The 24,698-nt window shown below is 44.9% G+C and overlaps 1 protein-coding gene and 1 non-coding gene across 3 annotated transcripts in view; one reads left to right on the forward strand and one right to left on the reverse strand.

Annotated features, from left to right (window-relative positions):
* Positions 1-1,255: 1,255 nt before the first annotated feature.
* Positions 1,256-24,698, forward strand: part of PLB1 (phospholipase B1) — a 116,283-nt gene continuing 92,840 nt past the window's right edge. For both annotated transcript variants that reach the window (XM_068158823.1, XM_068158824.1), the window contains exons 1-11: positions 1,256-1,327; positions 6,473-6,510; positions 8,909-8,972; positions 9,450-9,508; positions 11,552-11,592; positions 14,425-14,468; positions 15,412-15,496; positions 16,005-16,056; positions 17,412-17,498; positions 17,920-17,982; positions 19,270-19,352. In XM_068158823.1, the coding sequence (XP_068014924.1) occupies positions 1,279-1,327; positions 6,473-6,510; positions 8,909-8,972; positions 9,450-9,508; positions 11,552-11,592; positions 14,425-14,468; positions 15,412-15,496; positions 16,005-16,056; positions 17,412-17,498; positions 17,920-17,982; positions 19,270-19,352 (665 nt within the window). In that variant the 5' untranslated portion in view covers positions 1,256-1,278. The remainder of the gene's footprint in view (positions 1,328-6,472; positions 6,511-8,908; positions 8,973-9,449; positions 9,509-11,551; positions 11,593-14,424; positions 14,469-15,411; positions 15,497-16,004; positions 16,057-17,411; positions 17,499-17,919; positions 17,983-19,269; positions 19,353-24,698) is intronic.
* On the reverse strand, positions 22,586-22,658 carry TRNAV-CAC (transfer RNA valine (anticodon CAC)). Its single transcript has one exon. It is a non-coding gene; the product is annotated as a tRNA-Val (tRNA).

Here is a 24,698-nt window from a genome sequence, read left to right on the forward strand (position 1 = left end):
CCATTATTCATGTAGGAGCTGTATCTAGGTGTCAATGGGATTGGAAGAGACCGAAGGGCACTCTCGTGTTTTGTGCTAGAACAGCAGGTTGCTCTCCAGAGGCTTGATCCTCACGCTGTAACTGCCAGCAAGACTCCACTATGCTTCAAGTGTCACATCATGGTCTACCTGACATTTCTGTGTGCTGTTTGAATCTGCAGAAGTGACCAGACTACTGTAACTACTTTTTAGTGAGTGATTTGGAGACCTGGGGTGAATAAGGGTGCTTGTCTACCAGCACTCTGTCTTAGCAAACATCAGTGAGGTACATCATGGTGGAGGAAAATTCAACATGAGGAGAACTTCCTACCTTTCATGGGCTGAAGCTATGCCTGCTGCCAAGACTGGTGGTGCTCAAGGGTTTCCCTCAGCACGTCTCTGCTTCTTCTCTCACTACCAAGGAACTTTATGATCTTGGATGACATACGAGAGGTAACACAACCCTTTCATTGTCTCACTTTAGGACAGGGTGTCACAGCACTAGGTAGTGCATTGTACTACATCATGGTTTGCTGCTTATCTGACTGGAGGGCCTTCTTACTGGGATCACAACTCTCCCATACTCTTCTGAGCTGTGTGATGTTCTTCACACTCCCCTGGTAGCCAACCAAACACATATTTTTTGTGTTTTAGTGAATTAAATTATCTTGGGGAAGGTGATGGTGGTTCTGGAGTTAGTGGAAGATAGGCACAGCATGAAGCTCATTGAAAGCAGGCAAGGAGTGGAGGCAGGGAAGGTGGCAAGGGGAAGAACACAACCTTCCTCTTTAGGTGGATGTGGGCTGTTATATAAGGCTTAGTTGCCCTTGTTGCCTCAGGAACAGAGGCTTCTTCCTTCCCTGGTAGAGGCAGGCTAAGGGCAAATTAATGTGTAAGGTATTACCTGGTAGAGCTTTGACCCTGCTGGAAACTGACTCTCATGATCTCGGTCCTTGCATTTTTTGAGAGTCCCCCTGCAATGTGTCCAGCTGCCCCGTAACAAGTGAGAGAAGTTGTACCACTTCTGAACTCCTCTGACCCTTGGATGGGGCGATTTGCAAACCAGAGGTGCACATGTCTTTCGAGTAAAATACCATTGTTGTTTTGCTTTCCAAAGGTAAAGAGGCCAATAAAATTTATGACTGCTGAGCTATTAACTTATAAAAATATAAAGGAGGGAAAGAAGATAATTTATTTCTGCACAGCCTTGAAGTCTAATAGACAGTGCTACAGGACCATCAGTTCATAGAGGCACTCACAATGAAGCCCCTGTTAGGCCTGTTGTTTCTTTGGTTGCTCTCCTCAGAAGGTAAGTTTTGAAACCCTCTTTGATAATTTGAGTTACAGGGGATTTAGGAACCTGTGCTTCTAATTGTTGCAAGGGGGGTGTATAACAGGAGGCTTAGAAGCAATGAAGAAAACTGAGTAAAACTGTGACTTTGCATGTAGTTTTGGGCATGTTTGATGATTGGATGCATTGGTTTGCAAGCTTCTGGGAGTGGACTGCATCTCAGTTGGGCATCAAGGCTTCCTGATGAGAAAAAAACATCCTCAGATAATTAGACTAATACTGAGATCTGCTCTCAAATGGTGCAGAAGTTCAAGGAAGGAACTTGAGTTTTTCTCCAAATTAATATCTAAGATAACCTTTTCGATGACAAAAGACTGTGGGAATGGTTTAGGCAGCATCCTGGCACTCAGGTAATTGCTGTCTGGATTTCTGCAAATTTCAGGGTAGGCCTTTATTCCTTATGCTGTATTTGTGAAGTCCACATTTGGTGCCAGGTGCCAGTTTTGTAGGTGCTGTAGGACTGAAAATGCTTTGTATAGTTTGGCTCTGCTGGCCCTGTGTTTTAGCTCTCTGCCTGTAAGAAAGTAAGGATGAACAGTAATAGTGCTTTACTTTACCAGTAGGCAGTGAGAGTAAGTCTTTTCAGAGGTTTACAGGGTGCTGTAGTAACTAACTGTTAGGAGGTTTTGGTTCCTGAATAAACAGGAAAAAATTCTCATATCTCAGCTTTTTAATTTAGGGGGAAATGTGCATGGTGACTGCAATTCCTGTGAATATAGAATCATAGAATCAGTCAGGGTTGGAAGGGACCACAAGGATCATATAGTTCCAACCCCCCTGCCATGGGCAGGGACACCCCACACTAGATCAGGCTGGCCAGAGCCTCATCCAGCCTGGGCTTAAACACCTCCGGGGGTGGGGCCTCAACCACCTCCCTGGACAACCCATTCCAGGGCTTCACCACTCTCATGGTGAAGAACTTCCTCCTCACATCCAGCCTGAATCTCCCCACCTCCAGCTTCTTTCCATTCCCCCTAGTCCTATCACTACCTGAGATCCTATCTTATTGAGGAAAAACAAAATAATCAATTGTTAGCACCCTGTAAGAATTGTTAGCTAAAACAGATTAACTGTAACAGCAAGGGAGGAAGGAGTAGAATCTTTCTTTCAAATTCTGGGAAAACTGATACAAAAAATGCTTAAAATACTTCTCTTTTTTTGTTGGTTTTTTTTTGGTAGTGATGTTAAGAAAATTAAAAATGCGAACTAGAATCATTAAATGGTGGAGTAAGGGAATGACTACAACAGTGAGGGCAGCAGAAGTCACAAAAATCATAGGAAAAAACACAAATCCAAAGCAAACTAAGAAAACTAAAGAGGTTAAAATTTAAACAGCCAAGTGAAAAATAAATCTGAGAGGAAACAATGAATCATAGCTGAAGGAATAAAAACTAATTAATCCCTTTTGAAATATGTCTGGAACAGGGAGTCTATAGGCTGGCTGATGTATAAAAGCTGAAGACAAACTAAATTAATTTTTTTTCCCCTCCTGATATACTCTGCACAAGAGCTTAAAAATGGCCTTGCACTCAGAGCCTTTCAACACAGAGGTCAAGTGGGGAAACAGTCAAATCCTTGAACAAATTGATAACAAGTAGTAAAAGAACTGCCAGGGTTAGATGATATTCTCCCAGGGGAGTGATCCAACTAAGAAATAAGAACACATTGGTGCAAACTATATATATTTTTAAATCATTATTGGTGTTGAAAATTGAATATGTCAAATGTGAAGCCTGTATTATAACAGGCTGCATTTTAGGAGGATCTGGGGAACTGGAGTGGTAGTTATACAACAGCAGTAAGGTGGTCTTCTGCACCATGCAAATTTGTGGTAGCAACATGAAGAACAGGCTGCACTGACTTTGGGTAAATAATACATAACAGAGGAGTTTCCTCATGGAACTGATGAAGAAAATCCATGAAAAAGGGGCATGTGCCCATGGAATGATTATTCAGCTTGGGTGTATTTGTATTTCTACAAATCTTTTGAGCGAGAGCTCATAAAGAAGTGAACTGTCACAGTATAAGATTGAGAGCACCTTTTGTGGGCCCCTGGTTAAAAACTGGGGTATGAAGAATCAGACTGCAAAATTCTGGAGTGTGAGAAGAGGGGAAATCAAACCCCATAGAAGCTCACATTGATCTGCAGGTTCTCCTCCCACTCTGCTCTGCCCTGTTGGGGCTGCATTTGGAATATTGTGTCCTGTTCTGGGCCCCTCATCTCAAGAAGGACCTCAGGGAATTGCTTGAAAGAGTCCAGTGCAAAGCCACAAAAATGATTAAGTGAGTGGAACATCTCCCTTATGAAGAGAGACTGAGAGAGCTGGGTCTGTCATAGGGTTGGAAGGGTAAGGCCAAAAAGCCTCCTCTCCCCCCCCTGTAAAGTAAAGGGAAAGAAAGTTGGAAAGGGAAAAAAAAGCCCAAAACTCCCAGCCGAATTAGCAAAGGAGGGTTGCTATATATTTACAAAGCAGTTTAGGGAATTTACAGAATTTACAATATTTACAATATATACAAAAATATACAACGAAGCAGCACAGAAATGAGAGTTCACCCCCTCTGCTGAGGGGGTTCCCCACCTCTGCTCCCCCTTCTCTCCCCCTTTCCCCAGAGAGGGTTAGAAAGAGGGAAAAGAGAAAAAAATGTTAGAAGCAGTTATGTGTTAATTGGAAAGCAGTTAATACAGGCCTTGCAGTTTATCAGTTTCAAGGTCAAGCCTTGGCCGAAAGCCCAGAATGCTGTGAGCTGCAAAGCCACCGAAGGAGGGAAGACAGACTGACCAGAAAAGTGCAGGAATGCCCATGATACTCTGCTGCACTCCCAGTTCAGAAGGTGCTTCCTCCCACTCTACCAATGAAATTAGTTTAGATCCGTCTTTTCGTTTACAAACATCCGACTACCATATTCCTTTTCTAAAGGGGACAGCCTCAAACGGTCACAGGGGCTCATTAATATTTATAAATATGTAAAGGGTTAGTGCCAAGAGGATGGAGTCAGGTTCTTCTTGGTGATGCCCAATGACAGAGCAAGGGGCAATGTGTGGAAGTTGAGGCACAGGAAGCTCCATGTAAACATGAGGAAAAAAATTTTCACTGTGGGGGTGACAGAAGACTGGCACAGGCTGCCCAGGGGGGTTGTGGAGTCTCCCTCTCTGGAGATATTCAAAACCCACCTAAGTGCACTCCTGAGTGATCTGGTGTAGGTGATTCTGTCTCTGGCGGGGCAGTTACACTAGATGATCTTTTGAGGTCCTTCCAGCCCCTAGCATTCTATGATTTGCCATTGAGATGTGGCTCTACACATATTAAGAAGTTATCTGAATAAAGGAGCATGCTAGTTTATAAAATTATTCAGGATGCTCAGAATGAAACCCCAGAAGTAATACATATGGGGTAAACTTACTCCAGCTATGTGTAGGCTATAGTGAATGCTAAATTAGACACAGAGCTTAGCTGTCTGAAGACATCAGCTCAGCGTTAGCAACAGTCAGAGACAAACAATTTCAGGGGTCAGGGAGAGAACAACATAGGAAACACATTGCTGCTGCTGTGTATAGGTCCATAGTTCACCTGCATCTGAACAGCTGGCTAGAATGTTCATCTCAAAAAATGATGTGGAAAAACCTAAGAGTACAATAAAAGTTCAGATCTGGGCCCCTCAATTTAAGAAGGACATTGAGACTGTTGAATGTGTCCAGAGAAGGGCAACGAGGCTGGGGAGAAGCCTCGAGCACAAGCCTTGTGAGGAGAGGCTGAGAGAGCTGGGGTTGCTTAGCCTGGAGAAGAGGAGGCTCAGGGCAGACCTTATTGCTGTCTACAACTCCCTGAAGGAACGTTGTAGACAGGAGAGAGTTGGTCTCTTCTCCCAGGCAACCAGCACCAGAATAAGAGAACAGAGTCTCAAGCTGCGCCAGGGGAAGTTTAGGCTGGAGGTGAGGAGAAAGTTCTTCACAGAAAGAGTTGTTAGCCATTGGAATGTGTTGCCCAGGGAGATGGTGGAGTCACTGTCCCTGGAGGTGTGGAAGAGGGGATTGGATGTGGCACTTGGTGCCATGGTTTAGTAGCCATGAGGTGTGGGGTGGCAGGTTGGACTTGATGATCTCAAAGGTCTTTTCCAACTTTATTGATTCTATGATTCTATGAAAGGAGTGTTAAGTGTTATGAAACAACTACTATGTGAGATCAAATAGTCTGGCTCTTCTGCCCAGAAGAAGGATGGATAGGTATGTGACAAAGATATACAGAAATGCACAATGGTAAAATTTTGTGGGAGGGGAAACTGTTCCTCTTTACAAGAACAACCAGGAAATAAGTCAAGTTATTAACAAAAGAGAAAGTAATTTTCTTTTTATCATGTAATTAAACTATAAAGCACCTTTGTCACAGGACTTGGTTGGAAGCCAAAAGTGTGGGGAAAAAATGCAAATTCATGGAAGAAAGGTCTTGGGGAATTGCATTTAGTAATTGCTTGCTCAGGGAATCCAAATGTATACTCAAGGAAAGAGAATGCTTACCGAAATAGCTACAGTCCTGACTTCTGGCTCCATGGGCTGTTTTATCTGTCAACACTCTCTACTAAAAGAAGACATGGCAGCTGTTTCTATATCACTATGGCAAAATCACAACAGTGCAATGTTGCTTTCTGACTGTGGAAGATGTAGATTAATGTGAATTCCTCCTTTCTAAGGAGTTCCACCACGTAGATGTCCAAATTACTTTAAAGTTAGACAGAATAAATCCACAGTGACACATTAAAGGAGCTGAAGAGGAAAGCAGGTAGAAAAGATTTGTGGAGGATGAGGTTGGTTGAGGACATCCACAAGCAGTTCATCACCTGTGTGTATATTTCATTATGTTCCACTAATTTCAACAGATCTCACTTGCTTATAATAATTTCAAACTTATTCTAGTGTAGCTAAAGCTAAGAAAATATAGATGGTTGTTGACATGAGCCTGACTTCTGGAAAGAAGGGCAGAAGAGAAAGGTTTAGCAGATATTCTGATGTTTCTCAATATTTCGTGGTTTGAGGTATACTGAGTCTCTTGAAGTCTTCAGCCCACCTAGGTAATAAAATAACACAATTCATTCTTTTAATGTTTTAAGGTGATGCAGATCATCTGGAAGAACAGGGAAAACTAAAGGTAAAGTATAATTTTATCTGATTCTCTTCCCCCCCGCCCAGTATCTATTGTGCCCCTGTACTCAGCACTGGTTAGGCCACACCTTGAGTCCTGTGTCCAGTTCTGGGATCCTCAAATTAAGAAGGATATCGAGACTCTTGAACGTGTCCAGAGAAGGGCAACGAGGCTGGGGAGCGGTCTTAACCACAAGTCCTATGAGGAGAAGCTGAGGGAGCTGGGGTTGCTTAGCCTGGAGAAGAGGAGGCTCAGGGCAGACCTCATTGCTCTCTACAACTACCTGAAGGGAGGTTGTAGCCAGGTGGAGGTTGGTCTCTTCTCCCAGGCAACCAGCACCAGAACAAGAGGACACAGTCTCAAGCTGCACATGGGGAAGTTTAGGCTGGAAGTGAGGAGAAAGTTCTTCCCAGAGAGAGTTGTTAGCCATTGGAATGTGCTGCCCAGGGAGGTGGTGGAGTCACCATCTCTGGAGGTGTTGAAGAGGGGATTGGATGTGACACTTGAAGCCATGCTTTAGTTAGTCATGAGGTGTTGGGTGATAGGTTGGACTTGATGATCTCAAAGGTCTTTTCCAACCTTATTGATTCTATGACTCTATGATCTTGCCTCTGGATGTTGTTTCCTCTGAGGCAAGGCAAAATTAGAAAAGAATACAGCTTGGTGCTCTAAATGGTTCTATTGTGCAAAGAATAAATGCAAAACAAATAATTCAGCAATGTGATATTGCAGCTGCAAGATTACAGTATGTAATCAGGAAATAAAGATTTCTCCAAGCAACATTTGTTATTAAGTTGCATATCCTGTGCATAGACTTGTTCCTAGATGCTGTGTTGCTCTTACTGAAACACAAAGTTAAACTTTTCCTTTTGCTGTAATAGTTGAAAGCATGCACACTGTTAAGGTCCCCCAACAGGAGACTAGGAGATGCATAGGGACTGTTGTGGCTGTTGTCACAACACAGATTACATCCTTGCCTGTGCAAATCATGATTAGAATAGAATAGACTAGCATAGAATAGAATTAATAAGGTTGGAAAAGACCTTTGAGATCATTGAGTCCAACCTACCACCCAACACCATCTAATCAACTAAACCATGGCACCAAGCACCCAATCCAGTCTCTTCCTAAACACCTCCAGTCATGGTGACTCCACCACCTCCCTGGGTAGCACATTCCAATGGCGAGTCTCTCTTTCTGTGAAGAACTTCTTCCTAACAGCCATCCTAAACCTCCCCTGGTGCAGCTTGAGACTGTGTCCTCTTGTTCTGGTGCTGGTTGCCTGGGAGAAGAAACCAACCCCCACCTGGCTACAACCTCCCTTCCAGGTGGTAGTAGACAGCAATAAGGTCTCCCCTGAGCCTCCTCTTCCCCAGGCTCCCTCAGCCTCTCCTCACAGGGCTGTGCTCTAAACCTCCCCTCACCTTTGTTGCCCTTCTCTGGACACCTTCCAGCAACTCAACATCTTTCCTAAACTGAGGAGCCCAGAACTGGACACAGGACTCAAGGTGTGGCCTAACCAGTGCTGAATGACTTCCAGGGCAGAATGACTTCCCTGCTCATGCTGGCCACACTATTTGTGATGTAGGCTAGGATGCCATTTGCCTTCTTGGTCACCTAGACACACTGCTGGCTCACATTCTGCCTACTGTAAACCAGTCCCCTCAGGTCCCTCTCTGCCTGGCTGCTCTCCAGACATTCTGACCCCAGCCTGTAGCACTGCATGGGGTTGTTGTGGCCAATGTGTAGCAGAGTGATGAGAGAAAACCCAGGCAAGTCACCCTGGGGGGGTTTTCTCTCCTCTCTATTTAAAGTACTAGATGTTAGGCAGTATGTATCGTCAAAATTTAATGGGCATTAAAGAGTGTTTCTACTGATAGTGAGCTGTCTGTTATTCCAAGTGACTTGCTTCATGCATTTTCTTGCCCCAAATGCTACTCTTTCTTTCCCCCCCCTCTTTAGCAGTTTCTATGCTCGCCTGGGAATTTTGGTGCATAGATTTGGTTCATTCTGTCTTTCCTGCTGCATCTTGGAAATGTGGTTTTTTGTTGTGTCTGTTGGGTGCCCCTTGGCACATAAAGATGTGTGCAGTAGATGTCCTTGTGATCACTGCTGGCAGCAATGGATGGATCAGGTTGTGTTCGGCACATTTCGTTGTTTGCTTAGCCATCATTCTGTGGTAATTAGTAAGAAAACTGAGAAAAAAGTGTTAAGTTTTGGAAGAGTGGGTTTTAAAATGCAGCTATACAGATCTGTATTCCCTTGTATTTCTAGCAGAGCTGTATTCTTTAGCTGCTTCATCAGTAAGAGCTTGATACTTGTGAAAATGGAACTCATAGGACCCCTCCTTCCACAAATTTCCTTGTTAGACCTAACCAGTCAACCGTGTTTGTTTCTGTCAAAGGCTCTAAGAAGCTTCCAGTTTCCATGTGATCAGGTGATGTTATCTGAGAGCCCTTCATCTTCAGGTTTGTGTTTGATATTAGTCTTGTAGAGGCTTTCCGTCACAGAATTATTTGAGAATGGGCTGGGGGATAAACCAGCTGTTTGAGGGGTTGCATATATGTGGGCTGTGTCTGAAGTGGAGGTAGGATTTACAAACTGCTTAGATTTTTGTTCTATCCATAATTATTTTTCTACCTTAGCTTCTTCAGCTGTTAGTTGAGGATGCTGCTGTTACTGAAATAATTTACAGCAATGTTTTGTGATCTTGCTTGATGGTTGAGCATTTTAGTGCACCTAAATACCCCAAGTATTTACTGAACACCTGAACAAAGTTTTTCCATGTTTGACTGATTTTTAACTGCCAGTTAAAATATCCAGTACAGACTCCTTATGTTTTAATCAATTTTGTGATGTTTTAGCATGCTAGTGAATGTAATTTTCTTTCAAGGATACTGCTCTTTTGGTTATTTTTTAACCTGAAATCTTTTACTTTTCTGCAGTTCATGCTCTGCGGCCAGCTGACATTAAAATAGTCACTGCAATAGGAAGTTTGCAAAGAGTAAGTACAAGCAGGGAGTGTGCTGAGTATGACCTATTTCCTCCCTTGTGAGGTGAATTGATGATGTAGTTAGGGGTCACAGTTAGGGCATGCAGGACTCAATTCTTTCCACACGCATCAAAGGCTTCTGGTTAAAAATGACTGGAAATACCTGCTGTTCAGTGTTCCAGCATGCTCTGCATCTAAAAATAGTCATCTGACTTTGTGCTGAAGGAAATGTGATCACACTGTTCTTGCAGGAAATCATGATATTTGATTAGAGAGCTTGGATTTTCTTAACAATGAGCATAACAGATCGAATAACTGGAAGAAGGAGCTGTGAAAATTCAAACTGGAAAAAAGATTACCTTTTGGTGACCACAACTGAACAAATTGTTGAGAAATCAGCAGAACTTTTAATGCTGTTGAAGTGTGTTCTTTAGAGATTGTTTTCCTGGAGGTGTTCAAAAAGGGATTGGATGTGGCACTTGAAACCACGGTGTAGTAGTCATGAGGTGTTGGGTGACAGGTTGGACTTGATGATCTTTGAGGTCTTTTCCAACCTCATTGATTCTATGGGTCTATGATTCTATGATCTAGAAGAATCACAAAGATATGATTTTGACATACAAATTATTGGGTAAATTTCTCCTGCCTGTTCTAACACAATCAATTTTGGATGAATATTTGAAACGGACTTGAGGCTCAGTTAAAAGCATTTAACCACAATTCTCAAGCTTGGAGGAAATGTAGACACATTCAAGGGACATTGAAACTCTTGAACATGTCCCGAGAAGGGCGACCAGGCTGGGGAAAGGCCTTGAGAATAAACCCTATGAGGAGAGGCTGAGGGAGTTGGGGTTGTTTAGCCTGGGGAAGAGGAGGCTCAGGGGAGACCTTATTGCTCTCTGCACCTACCTGAATGGAGGTTGTGGACAGGTGGGGGTTGGTCTCTTCTCCCAAGCAACCAGCACCAGAACAAGAGGACACAGTCTCAAGCTGCACTGGGGGAAGTTTAGGCTTGAGGTGAGGAGAAAGTTCTTCACAGAGAGAGTTGTTGGCTATTGGAATGTGCTGCCCAGGGAGGTGGTGGAGTGACCATCCCTGGAGGTGTTCAAAAAAAGATTGGATGTGGCCCTTGGTGCCATGGTTTATAGTCATGAGGTGTTGGGTGACAGGTTGGACTTGATGATCTCTGAGGTCTTTTCCAACCTTATGGATTCTATGATTCTATGAAATGCAAGCTGGGCAAAAATTGATAACCATTGAGGGGCTACAACTGCAAGGAAATGGGAGAGATTCTCCCTTATCAGAAAACAACTTTCAAATTTGAGGTGGTATTCTTCAAGACATCATACTTTTCTTTGGGCTGAAATCTTTCCATAGGAAATCAGCATTTCTGGGGGTCCTTGTGACTGCCCTCCTCTTTGGAGGAATACAATTGTCCTAAATGCAGAGGTGCTTCACCCGTGTCAGATGCGTGCCCCTTTCGAGCAAGCCTTTGTTGTGCGCTGTCTTTGTTTCTCGTGAATGGTGCCACAGAAAAGTATATAATTGATCTCCTAAGGAATGTCTGCTTTCCTAGAGCAAACATCCCTGTCACTGTCTCTTCCTCAGACACTCTGTAATCAGCAAAATTTCTCTGTTTATGCTAAGTTGTTGGTTTTTTTAACAGGCACCATACTGGCTGAGTGCCATCCATGAAAATTATCTAAACAACTTCAGATCACGTTCCTTGTTGAAATGGAGTGAGCTCAGAGAATTTTGGTTTAGAACAGCATTTCACTTGACTCAATTTGAGTTCAACTAGCCAAATTTTATTTTTAGCTGTGGGTAATGAAAGCAGTAAGTGAGAAAGGATTACCAGACTATGACAATATGCTGTAATAAGGAAGCTCTGGAAAAACAATTTAAATCTGTAAATAACTACACTAAAATGTAAGAGAGTTTGTAGAAAGCAAATCTTTCTATAACAGGATTGGAATACAGTATATGCAGCATATGCAGCATATGCAGCACTAGTTTACCCTTCCCTTAATGCTACTATTCATTGTTTATTCACAGGCACAAGGATTTGGTGTACATCATGAGCATTTACTCCAAAGGTAACAGTGAACTGTTAGCATTGATGTGTCATGATACTTAGGAGGAGAAAAATGTAAAGGATTTTGAGACACTGGCTTTCCCCCAATCCTTAGTAAACATAAATTATCTGTATTTATGCAAGATATAGAACTACCTTAGGGTTATAACAGCCTTGATTAAGAATCTCCAAGCTGGTAAAATATGGGTTTGAGGGATGGACCACTTAGTGGCTAAAGACAGCCACGCCCACAGAGTGGCTGTCAATGGCTCCATGTCCCAGTGGAGGCCAGGGACAAGCGGAGTCCCTCAGGGATCAGCACTGGGACCAGTCTTGTTCAACATCTTTGTGGGTGACATGGACAGTGGCATTGAGTGCACCCTCAGCAAGTTTGCTGATGACACCAAGCTGTGTGGTGCAGCAGACACACTGGAGGGAAGGGAGGCCATCCAGAGGGTCCTTGACAGGCTGGAGAGGTGGACCCATGACAACCTCATGAGGTTCAACAAGACCAAGTGTAGGGTCCTGCATCTGGGTTGGGGCAATCCCAAGCACCAATATAGTCTGAGAAGTGACTGGCTTGAGAGCAGCCCTGAAGAAAAGGACTTGGGGATGCTGGTGCATGAGAAGCTCAACATGACCCACCAGTGCACACTTGCAGCCCAGAAAGCAAATCAGATCCTGGGCTGTATCAAAAGAATTGTGGCCAGCAGGCTGAGAGAGGTGGTTCACTCCCTCTACACCACTCTGATGAGATCCCACCTGGAGTACTGTGTCCAATTCTGGAGCCTCTATTACAAGAAAGATATGGATGTGCTGGAGCATGTCCCAGGAAGGGCCACAAGGATGATCAGAGGGCTGGAGCACTTCTCCTATAAAGAGAGGTTGAGAGAGTTGGGGTTGTTCAGGGAGAATGAAACAAAATTAGAAATGGGTAGATTAGATGTTAGGATTAAGTTTTTCACCATGAGGGTGGTGAGACACTGGCACAGGTTGCCCAGGGAGGTGGTAGAAACCCCTTCCCTGGCAGTTTTCAAGGCCAGGCTGGATGTGGCTCTGAGCAACCTGATCTAGTGTGAGGTGTCCCTGCCCATGACAGGGTAATTGTAATGAGATGATCCTTGAAGCACCTTCTAACCCTGACAATTCTGTGATTGCTACCTGATGAATCCTAGGTATTACATACTGCCTAGTTAGAGACCTGAAAACAGAGATTTATCAAAGCAAAGAAAGATCTGCTGTCCTCTGCTTGAATGGTCCCTATTGCTTCATGGACAAGCCTTACCCGATTTTCTTCCTTCATGCCTCCATGGCAGATATAAATCAGTGAGTAAACAAATAGCTAAATTTAGTAAATACAAGACTCTGCAGCTCTTTTGAGTCATAGCATTCCAGATGAGGATCTGGCCCTGCATAGACAAACTTTAGTTGACTAATATTTTTTTAATAATATTTGTGGAAACCTTTGTGGCCCCTGCCTTACTTGTACACAAGCACAATTACTGCAACATGCAGAGGGTACAGAGCCAGAAAAAAAATGAAACATACGACTGTGTTCTTACCCAGCAGCAACTGATGACAAGCCAGTTTTAGGGAATGAAAGGATCCATTCTTAATTTCAGCAGTTGCTGTTGTAAGGAAAAATTTTCTCTACCTAGAAATTCCTGTTCACAACACAGACATAGGAGTTTAGTAAGGCTTTATTCAAATAAAGGGAGGGTCCACAGGACAATTCCTGGTGGAGTCTCTCAATTTGCCAGGAGTTGCAACTCCTCTTTTATCCTAACTTCCCAGCTGTGAATTTCTCTCTCCCTTCCCCTATTGGCTAGGGCACTCAGGATTTACAGTCTTTCCCAGACCACCTATTACATGTCCCCCCTTCACATGCAACCCCCCTGCTACATACATTGTAGGTTCATTTAAACTAGGTTCTTCACGACTTTGGGTGGAGAAGTTAATATTTAGCAGTCTATTAGGCCTGTGCCCTTGTCTGAAAGTTCAAAAGTTTAGGCTGTGTTCAGTGTCTTGTCATCCTCGTAACAGAATCCCACTGATTTACCTTGAGTTTCAGATAAGGATATCCTGCAGATGCTCCTTTGTTGTTTATGCATATGGATAAGGGGGCCTGCCTATGTGGTGGTTTGAGCCTTAACGGGGACCTAAGAGCGCAGATGGGGGGGAGGGGGAGCAAGGCTGAGAATCCCTCCCCTGCTCCCCCCTCCTCTTTCCCGATCGAGAGAAAAAGGAAGGGAAGGAGCAAATCCACTGAGAAATAATGTGGAGTCAGTTGGGAAGCAGAGAGGTACAAACTTTCTTTAAACAATATATATGTATCTAAAAATCAATAACAGGAAAGGTTCACAAGGGTAAGGAACAAGGATGGATGGGGAAAAATATGTATACAAAACCAGTCCTTTGTAGAGGTGTGGATGTAGCAGGGAGGAGGACCAGGTCTGACCACATGGCAGAGGAGCAGGAAGCCAGCAGCGCTAATGGTTGTGGTGTCTTCCTTTTTATAGGCTTGCTGGACAGGGAGGGGAAGTGGAACAGACTAACTCAGTTTCCCAGGGGGAAAACCCCCTCCAGGGAGGGCAAAGCTCTCAAAAGCCCTCCCCCCCCGGCTGCTTTCAGGATGGGTGTAACTCATCACAGCCTGGTTCCCCTCTTCCTCTTCCAATCCCCCTTCAGACAATTCTTCCTTTGTAAAGACACCGCTTACTTTTAATCCCATCACCATTAATAAGCACTCTCAGATGTAGCATGGCTGATAAGAAATTGAGGCTGTGCTGCAATACAGTTTTTCTTCAAGCAGTGGAATAACAGCAACTTCCTGTTTTCTCTTCTCTTTCTACAGCACAGGAAAGAGCCTTCTTGACGTGAGCGTGGAAACTTTAGCAGGTGCGTCTTGCTGGCACACTGGGATTCAGGTGACCTATTGAATGGCATGCTGGCAGGAGCTCCAGGGCTTTGCTGGGTTGCAGAGCAGGTGCAGCACAAACTAATTGCAGGGGTAAAAGAGAAGCTGGAGGAATGGTGTACTTGGGAAACATGAATTCAGCCAGGGTGGGTTATCCATACCAGCTTTAAAGAGTCTGAGGAGACAAATAGTGATGAAAAAGGGCTGCTGCCAACAGCCCTTCAGCCCAACAGGGATTTTGAAGCTGCTACTTCTACCTACACCACAGTCCTTGTTGGAGTGTGCTTGCTGCCCACACTAGCCCAATGAAAACTTGGGTTTGCCTGTCCAGTATTCTTTCTGCTGCCATGTGGTCAGGATTTACACTGAGGCTGCCATAGATACACCACATATATGAATTCTATCTGCCGGTTCCAGCTGGCTCTGAAGGCAGTCTTGACTTGCTTGAAGGGTGTGGCATGTAAAACCTTCAGGTACATTGAAATGCTGAGTTGAGTAGTGGATAGCTCTGAGATCTTCCCCTCCAAAACTTCTTAGTGTCTAAACGTCCCCTTCATTTCCCTGTGAAAAAGGGTTTAAAACCTGACAACTTCTCTGTGCTTCAGGGTGCTGTCTCTGGGAAGCCTTTCCTAGTAGCTTCATTTCTAAATCCACCTACACCTCTAGTGGCTGACACAAGAGATGGAAATGGAGGTTTCTGACACGAGTCTGGAGGCAAACTCAGATGTTCAACTTCCACTTCTGAAGATGGGGAGCAAAGCCAGCCAGAAGCTGCAGAGGGATTCAGGTGTAACTCTGGTGCCTGCCAAGAGATGCTCAGACTTAGTAGTTTCTGGATGGTTTAGTTCTGTTATGTTTGTAGTGAAAAGGCAGAGTAGCAGTCCCTTGTATGCTGAAATCACTTAACCTTTGTATGTCATTCAGCTCTTATCACCAGTTTTAATCCATTGGTCCTACACCAGCCTCCTCTGCCTGGCACTAAGGGAGTGACATCGGAGAGTCAAGCCATGTAAGTCTGAGGGGTTTTGGCTGGGCAGTTGATTTACATCTGGCAAGGTATAGGATGGATGCCTCTGATGCTGGAGCACTTTGCTGGACACAAAATACATTCAGTACTGGCAAAGGCTGCACAGACACTCCAGGGACATACGCTGTGCTGTGGCTCAATTGTCACCTCTTGGAAACAGGAGATAAAAGCCCACTGTGTCCTTGGGGATCTGGATCACCTTAACATCAGGTTTCCCTTTTTTTAGCTGCAAAAGACATTTTTTGGCAAAGTAGAATTAGAGGCTGTCTGCAGTTTTCCTAAGTGCACCTGTCTGAAAGTGAGATGCCTGAATAAGAGCTAATTGCCCCAGGCTCTCTGCATAGCACAGACAAGTGTCTAATCTTATCACATTTAGAGGAGAAAGTATTAATCCTACCTGAAGTCTCAAATGTTGTTTTATTTAATGGTAAAAATCAGCCAAAGCTTTACTGAAGCTTTCACAGGTTCTATTTTTCTTTCTGCTTTTCAGAGACCTCCTGCATCAAGCAGAAGAAATAGTGAAGCTCATGAAGGAGAATCAGGTTTGTTTAAATCACAGGTGTTGAACCAGAAAAAGGGGGAAATATTATTAAATACTTTAAACAGCACTCAACCCCCCTCTTCAAAACAGAAAAAGCTGTTTCTTGAGGTTAATGGACTTTGGCCTTTCTGTTGTAAATAAGAATTAATTCTGTACCTTTCAAGTCTAGTGTTTTGTTCTTAAAAGTCTCATACTGGGCTTACATTTGTATGAATAACCAAAGATTTTGGTAGGGAAGCCAGTATGTTTCCTGTTGGTTAAGGAGATGAGACCTCTGCTAGACATGCTTTGTAACTGTGCCAGGGCTTCTGAGAAACCAACAAATTCTCAGTATTTGTCTCATCTTTTTCCTCTCAGTCCTTTAGGTCATATTTTCAAAAAGGACAGTAGAGACCTAGATTTACTTTGGCTGATGTCAGTGGTTGGTGCCGGTGAGAGCTTAAATTATCGCTCATGACTGAGTGCTTTGTAAATCCCTTTCTGGAGCTTTACATATCCATTTTTCTTTTATTCCTAGTTCTGAGGCATATTATTTTGTAAAATGGCCTTTACATAATGGGCAAATGTAATTGCCAAGACGATTCTCCTCTTGCCTCTTTGCACTACGGGGAGCCCATCCAACTGTTTGTACATGGATTTCGCATAAATTTTTTGTGGAACTGAGTGGTTTTAATCAATGCTCTCCAGTATTGGTGAAAACTGCCTAACAAACACAGCACAGATGAGCAGGGCTGTAGCTCAGACATTTCCTTCAGTCTTCATCCCACTAGTCTGACCCAATCTTAGTAGCTGAGGAACAGAGAGTGATTGCTCGTTGAAATGGGCTGCCGGGGGAGGTGGTGGAGTCACCATCACTGGAGGTGTTCAGGAGGAGACTTGATGGGGTGCTTGGTGCCATGGTTTAGTTGATTAGGTGGGTTGGATTGGTTGATGGGTTGGACACGATGATATTGAAGGTTTTTATTATTATTATTATTAATCCTGTCAGGGAGCTCCAACAGTGATGAAAAGAGGTACCATAAAGCTCCATGCTAAGCTGTTCATGTCCATCTTCTTCAACACTCTCCAAAGGCAGCAGCAATTTCTAGCTCTATCCTGAGTTTTTTATAGATGTGCCTTCATCTTTAATTGCACCATTTTCTGCCTATCCATCCATTTGCTGTCTTCTCTAGGGAAAAGTGGGATGGTTTATCAAATGGTAGTGATCATAATGGCCAGGATGGGGGCCACGGACTGCTGTTTGGTCTTGTTGATTCAAAGTCATAGCAAATATTTTTTGAGAAAGGAAAGCAGAAAATAGGTCTTTTCTTATCCTATTCCTTCATTTTATTTATTTCCACCCCCTCTCCCTCCCAGATGATGGACTTCCAGAATGACTGGAAACTTATCACAGTGTTTTTTAGTGCTGAAAACCCATGTTCTTCCTGTGCCTCCACACTACTGGTAAGCTTTTCATTGGGCGGTTTATCAATCAAGGCAGGTAGTTAAGACACTATCCCAAACTACTCTCTGCCACAGTGAACCAAAGGAGAAGCTAGTTCCAGGATGCTGGAATGATTCTATCCATTGATGTAAGCTCCTGCCACATGATGGATTTTGTATTTGAAATCATCTGTGCTAAATCTGTGATCACAAGCCTGAGATGCCTTAGTAGACAATTCTTTTCCACCTTCATCTGTATCCCTGTCTTTTCTTCTATTTTAATTTATCTACTTACAGTTAAATTGCAAGACTAGTTCCATGTGAGGCTAAATTCAGAATATCATGGTCATGGGTAATCCTTCAGTACGCAGCTCAAAACAAAGGCTTTGCCATTGTCAGTGAATTTTGAGTTTTCTACTCATTTACATTTTCTCATTTACAGAAGAACTGCATATTGGACAACCTGGAAAAATTCAAACCTGTCTTGGAGTTTTTGTATAATGAGGTAAGACTCATTAATCAATTGTGAATATCTGAATCCTTTTGCTGATGTTTTTTTTTGTCCAGTCTTCTTGACTGGACTATGGCTTCTACAACTGTTGAGTGACTTAGAACACCAGTTTCATGCTTCAGTCCACTGGGTCCACCTGTCAGTATAGGTTTTATGCATGCGAGCAGAAAGGACAGACAGGTAACTGCTTCATTTTGCAACACAAGATTACATTCCACTCAGTCTTTCATTTTTTGGAAGGTTTTCTGTCAAAAGTGGAGTACATCTGCACAGGTCTGAAAGTCATTCATGTTTAACAGAGCTGTTGTGAAAAGAACTGGTATCTAATTACAGGGCTTCTGGAGCTACCTAGGCAGTGTGCAGGCTGCTGACTACCTGATGATGATTTATACAGACCAGGGAAACCACTAATTAAAATTATGTCTAATGGCTCTTTTCCCTTTATGTTTCATTTTAGGATCTCAGCATTTCTAAAGGTTTTCTGTCTGGGCGAGCTAAGAATAATGAGCTTATGGTTTCTGGGAAATGCTCTGCACTGTGTCTTAGTCTACTAATGAGTAGTAGACTAGATGCAGATGTATCAGTGCTAAGGCAGACTATTAAATGTTAATCCAAAGCATTTCAAAATAGTATTTCAAAATTCCAAGAATTTTGGTTTGCTGGATTGAAGGCCTAAGGAATATTCTGAACCTGCTACTGTCAGATTGCATCAGGCCACAACCACTTGTTTTTCTCAGACTAACTTCAACAAATGTTGTGCATGGGTGATGTTCCACCCACATATTCTCTTCAGATTCTCTCTGCTATTATTTCCAGAATTTGTTTATGTTCACTTGTAAGAATGAAATATCATTATGTCACTGGAAGCTGCTTTCTACTTGGGGGACAGGCCAGGCAGGATGCATGCATGAGTGCAGGACATTTCATCCCCAGCTTTGCATTGGTAATTTGCCCCAAAAATTATAGTTCCTAGTACATTTAAATTTGGTTTAGCTGGCTGGTGGCCTCTTTGGTTATGTAAAATGAATTGCTGAGTCTCAGCCAAGAAATCATGGTCAAAAGTACTTCATGAATGACAATCAATGTAATTACAGAGGGCAGGCATAAGATCAGGATTTAGGACAGACTTGGCAAAGATGTAGCTCATTGGTTTTATACAGACAGAAACCCAGCTCAGAGTAACACATGGCAAGCTGTGGACACAATTTAGCATTATGGTTACTTGCTTATCTTTACTTGTACATAAAACATGATTTTTTTGTTTTTACTTTATTACTTCAGGTTCCCAAGGCCTTTGTAAATCTGGTGGATTTCACTGAGCTCACAACTTCCTCTCTTGCATGCCAAGATCACAATAATGTCAGGTAATTAAGATACCTTTAAATTCTTAACACTGTCTCACAGTAGTGTTCAGACACATAGCTGTGTACAAGTACTGACTTTGCAACTGAGATAGTCTTTTGAACACTTTTCCTGCCTTTAATACAACAGTATGTCAAAGATTTCAGGTTTCCACTTTGTTTCTGATAAATTCTGCAAGGCATATTTTTACTACACAGCTATAGGCACTTTTAATCCTACCAAGCTGGAGAGCAAGTATTCAAATCCTAGGTTAGGAGGAGAGAATAAGAATAGAATAGAATAGAATAAACCAGGTTGGAAGAGACCTTCAAGATCATCGCGTCCAACCTATCACCCAACACCACCCAATCAACTAACCCATGTAACCAAGCACCCTGTCAAGTCTCCTCCTGAACACCTCCAGTGACGGCGACTCCACCACCTCCCCAGGCAGCCCATTCCAATGGGCAATCACTCTCTCCGTGTAAAACTTCCTCCTGACCTCCAGCCTGAACTTCCCCTGGCGCAGCCTGAGACTGTGTCCTCTTGTTCTGGTGCTGGCTGCCTGGGAGAAGAGACCAACCTCTGCCTGTTTACAACCTCCCTTCAGGTAGTTGTAGAGAGCAATAAGGTCACCCCTGAGTCTCCTCCTCTCCAGGCTAAGCAGCCCCAGCTCCCTCAGTCTCTCCTCATAGGGCTTGTGTTCCAAGCCCCTCACTAACTTCGTTGCCCTTCTCTGGACTCGCTCCAGCAAGTCAACATCCTTCCTAAACTGAGGGGCCCAGAACTGGACACAGTACTCGAGGTGTGGCCTAACCAGTGCAGTGTACAGGGGCAGAATGACCTCCCTGCTCCTGCTGGCCACACTGTTCTTAATGCAGGCCAGGATGCCATTGGCCCTCTTGGCTGCCTGGGCACACTGCAGGCTCATGTTCATCCTACCATCAACCAGCACCCCCAGGTCCCTCTCTGCCTGGCTGCTCTCCAGCCACTCTGACCCCAGCCTGTAGCACTGCATGGGGTTGTTGTGGCCAATGTGCAGAACCCGGCACTTGGATGCGTTAAATCTCATGCCGTTGGACTCTGCCCATCTGTCCAGCCTGTCGAGGTCTCTCTGCAGAGCCTCTCTACCCTCTAGCAGATCAACACCTGCCCCCAGCTTGGTGTCATCAGCAAATTTACTGATGATAGACTCAATGCCCTCATCCAGATCATCAATAAAGATGTTAAAGAGGATGGGGCCCAGCACTGATCCCTGGGGGACTCCGCTACTGACTGGCTGCCAGCTGGATGTGACACCATTCACCACCACTCTCTGGGTTCGGCCATCCAGCCAGTTCCTAACCCAGCTCAGAGTGCTGCTGTCCAAGCCATGGGCTGACAGCTTGGCCAGGAGTTTGCTATGGGGGACTGTGTCAAAGGCCTTGCTGAGGTCCAGGTAAACTACATCCACAGGCCTCCCCACATCCACCAGGCGGGTCACCTGATCATAGAAGGAGATCAGGTTGGTCAGGCAGGACCTGCCCTTCCTAAATCCATGTTGGCTGAGCCTGATCCCTTGGCCATCCTGTAAGTGTTGTGTTATTGCACTCAGGATGACCTGTTCCATGATCTTGCCTGGCACTGAGGTCAGGCTGACAGGCCTGTAATTCCCTGGCTCATCCAACCGGCCCTTCTTATGGATGGGCACCACGTTGGCCAGCTTCCAGTCCTCTGGAACCTCGCCAGTGAGCCAGGACTGCTGAAAAATGATGGAGAGTGGCTTGGCCAGCTCCTCTGACAGCTCCCTCAGCACCCTAGGATGGATCCCATCTGGTCCCATGGACTTGTGGGGATCCAGGCGGCTGAGCAGATCACCAACTACCCCATTTTGGAACAGCGGAAAACTATGCTGCTCCCTGGCTCCTTCTGCCAGCTCTGCAGGCCAGCTGTCTGGAAGACATTCTGTCCTGCTGGTAAAAATTGAGGCAAAGAAGGTGTTAAGTATCTCTGCCTTTTCCTCATCCCTTATCACAACGTTCCCCTCCGTGTCCACCAAGGAGTGGAGGTTGTCTCTGCCCTTCCTCTTACTATTAATGTATTTATAGAAGGACTTTTTGTTGTCCTTCACAGCAGAGGCCAGACTAAGCTCCAAATGCGCTTTTGCCTCCCTAATTTTCTTCCTGCAAGACCTAGCAACATCCTTCAATTTTTCACGGGTTGCCTCACCTTTCTTCCAAAGGTGATACACCCTCTTTTTTTCCCTTAGTTCCATTAGAAGTTCTTTAACCATCCAGGCTGGCCGTCTGCCCCGGCGGCTCATCTTCCGGCACATTGGCACAGCCTGTCCCTGAGCCTTCAACAGTTCTTCCTTGAAGTAGGACCAGCTCTCCTGGACCCCTTTGTTTTTAAGGGCTTTATCCCAAGGAACCCTCTGAATTAGTTCCTTGAGTAGCCTGAAGTCCGCCCTCCGGAAATCCAGAGTGGAGGTCTTCTTGCTGCCCTTCCTAGCTTGACCAAATAATGAGAATTCAATTATCTCGTGGTCACTGGCCCCTAAGCACCCTCCGACCACCACATCACCCACCAACCCTTCCCTATTGGTGAAGAGGAGGTCAAGCATAGCCTTGCCCCTGGTAGGCTCTCGCAGCACCTGGGATAAGAAGCTGTCCTCCATGCATTCTAAGAACCTCCTAGATTGCCACTTCTCTGCTATGTTAAGATCCCAGCAGATATCAGGCAAGTTGAAGTCACCCATGAGAACAAGGTCAGGCGATCTTGAGACAGCCTTAAGCTGCCTATAGAATGACTCATCAACATCCTTCTCCTGGTTGGGTGGTCTATAACAGGCTCCAACCAGGATGTCAGCCCTGTTGGCCTTCCCTCTAATTCTTACCCACAGGCACTCAACCCGATCATCCCTAATCTCCGTCTCAATGGCATCTAGTGCCTCCCTGACATACAGGGCCACCCCTCCACCCCTTCTTCCTTGCCTGTCTCTCCTGAAGAGCCTGTAGCCATCAATTGCAGCACTCTAGTCATGTGAGTCGTCCCACCACGTCTCTGTGATGGCAACTACATCATAACTTTCCTGCTGCAGCAAGGCTTCCAGCTCCTCTTGTTTGTTGCCCATGCTTCGTGCATTAGTGTACATGCACTTCAGCCGGGCTGCTGGTTTCACCTCTGGCTCTGGCTTATCACCCCCAGACCCCAGCCTGGGGGGAAAAGGAAGGAAAATGCTGGAAATCAACCCAAAAGTAGCCAAGAAAATCAGAGGTGTTTCTGCCCGGTTTCGAACCGGGGACTTTTCGCGTGTGAGGCGAACGTGATAACCACTACACTACAGAAACCAGAACCATAGAACTGTTAGGGGTGGAAAGGACCTCAAGGATCATCTAGTTACAATGCCCCTGCCATGGGCAGGGACACCTCACACTAGATCAGGTTGCCCAGAGCCACATCCAGCCTGGCCTTGAAAACTGCCAGGGAAGGGGTTTCTACCACCTCCCTGGGCAACCTGTGCCAGTGTCTCACCACCCTCATGGTGAAAAACTTAATCCTAACATCTAATCCACCCATTTCTAATTTTTGTTCCATTCCCCCTAGTCCTATCATGTCTGACACCCTAAAAAGTCCCTCCCCAGCTTTCTTGTAAGCCCCCTTCAGATACTGGAAGGCCACAGTAAGGTCTCCTTGGAGCCTTCTCTTCTCCAGACTGAACAGCCCCAACTCCCTCAGTCTGTCCTCATAGGAGAGGTGCTCCAGTCCTCTGATCATCCTTGTGGCCCTTCTCTGGACATGTTCCAGCACATCCAGATCCTTCCTGTAATAGAGGCTCCAGAACTCAACACAGTACTCCAGATGGGGTCTCACCAGAGTGAAGTAGAGAGGGAGAATCTCCTCCCTTGAACTGCTGGCTATGCTTTTTGTGATGCAGCCCAGGATATGATTTGCTTTCTGGGCTGCAAGTGCACGCTGCTGGCTCATGTTGAGCTTCTGATCCACCAGCATCCCCAAGTCCTTTTCTTCAGGGCTGCTCTCAAGCCAGTCCCTGCCCAGCCTATATTGGTGCTTGGGATTGCCTCAACCCAGATGCAGGACCCAGCACCTGGTCTTGTTGAACCTCATGAGGTTGTCATGGGTCCACCTCTCCAGCCTGTCAAGGACCCTCTGGATGGATCCCTTCCCTCCAGCATGTCTGCTGCACCACACAGCTTGGTGTCATCAGCAAACTTGCTGAGGGTGCACTCAATGCCACTGTCCATGGCACCCACAAAGATGTTGAACAAGACTGGTGCCAGGACTGATCCCTGAGGGACTCCGCTTGTCCCTGGCCTCCACTGGGACATGGAGCCATTGACAGCCACTCTTTGGGTGTGGCCATCAAGCCAGTTCTTTATCCACTGAATGTTCCATCCCTCAAACCATACTGCACCACCTTGGAGACCAGGATGTGGTGCAGGACAGTGTCAAAGACTTTGCTCAGGTCCAGGTAAATTATGTCAGTTGCTTGGCCTTCATCTCTTGATGTTGTGACCTTGTCATAGAAGGCCACCAGGTTTGTCAGGGAGGATTTGCCCTTGATGGAGCTGTGCTGATTGTACCCAATCAACTCTTTGTTATTCTTCTGCCTCAGCAGTTCCTCCAGGAGGATCTGCTCAATGGTCTCACCAGACACAGAGGTGAGACTGACTGGCCTGTAGTTCCTTGGGTCATTCTTCTTTCTCTTTTTGACAATGGGAGTTATGTTTCCCCTTTTCCAGTCAGTGGGGACCTCCCTGGACTGACAGGACTTTTGGAATATAGCAGAGAGCAGTTTAGTTACCTCATCCACCTGTTCCCTCAGCACCCCTGGGTGTAACTCATTGGGTCCCATGGACTTGAACAATTTAAAGTTTTTCAGATGGTCACAAACCTGATCTTCATTTGCAATGGGCAGTTCCTTCTTCCAGTCCCTGCCATTATCTTCCATTATTCTGGGAGTGTGGCTGGAGCCTTTGCCAGTGAAGACTGAGGTAAAGAAGTCATTGAGGACCTCAGCCTTCTCCATGTCACTTGTCACCAGCTTGCCTGTTTCCTTTCTGAGGGGGGCCACATCTTCCTCAGGCTTCTTTTTACCATTAATATACCTATAGAATTTTTTATTGTTCCCCTTGAGCTCCCTGGCTAGATTTAATTCCACCTGAGCTTTAGCTTTTCTAACCAGATCTCTTGCTGCTCCTTATATGCCCCCCCTCTAGCTGTCCTTTCTTCCACTTCTTGTAGTTTCTTTTTGTGTGACAGCATGTCCAGGCACTCCTTGCTCATCCAGGTAGGTCTTCTAGCATTCTTTCCTGCTTTCTACTTTGCTCCTGGGCACAAAGAATGTGATCCTTGAACAATGACCAGCT

This window comes from Melanerpes formicivorus, unplaced genomic scaffold, assembly GCF_026170545.1.
Source record: "Melanerpes formicivorus ecotype bairdi unplaced genomic scaffold, bMelFor1.0.p_v2 SCAF_43, whole genome shotgun sequence".
NCBI classification, from domain to species: Eukaryota; Metazoa; Chordata; class Aves; order Piciformes; family Picidae; genus Melanerpes; species Melanerpes formicivorus.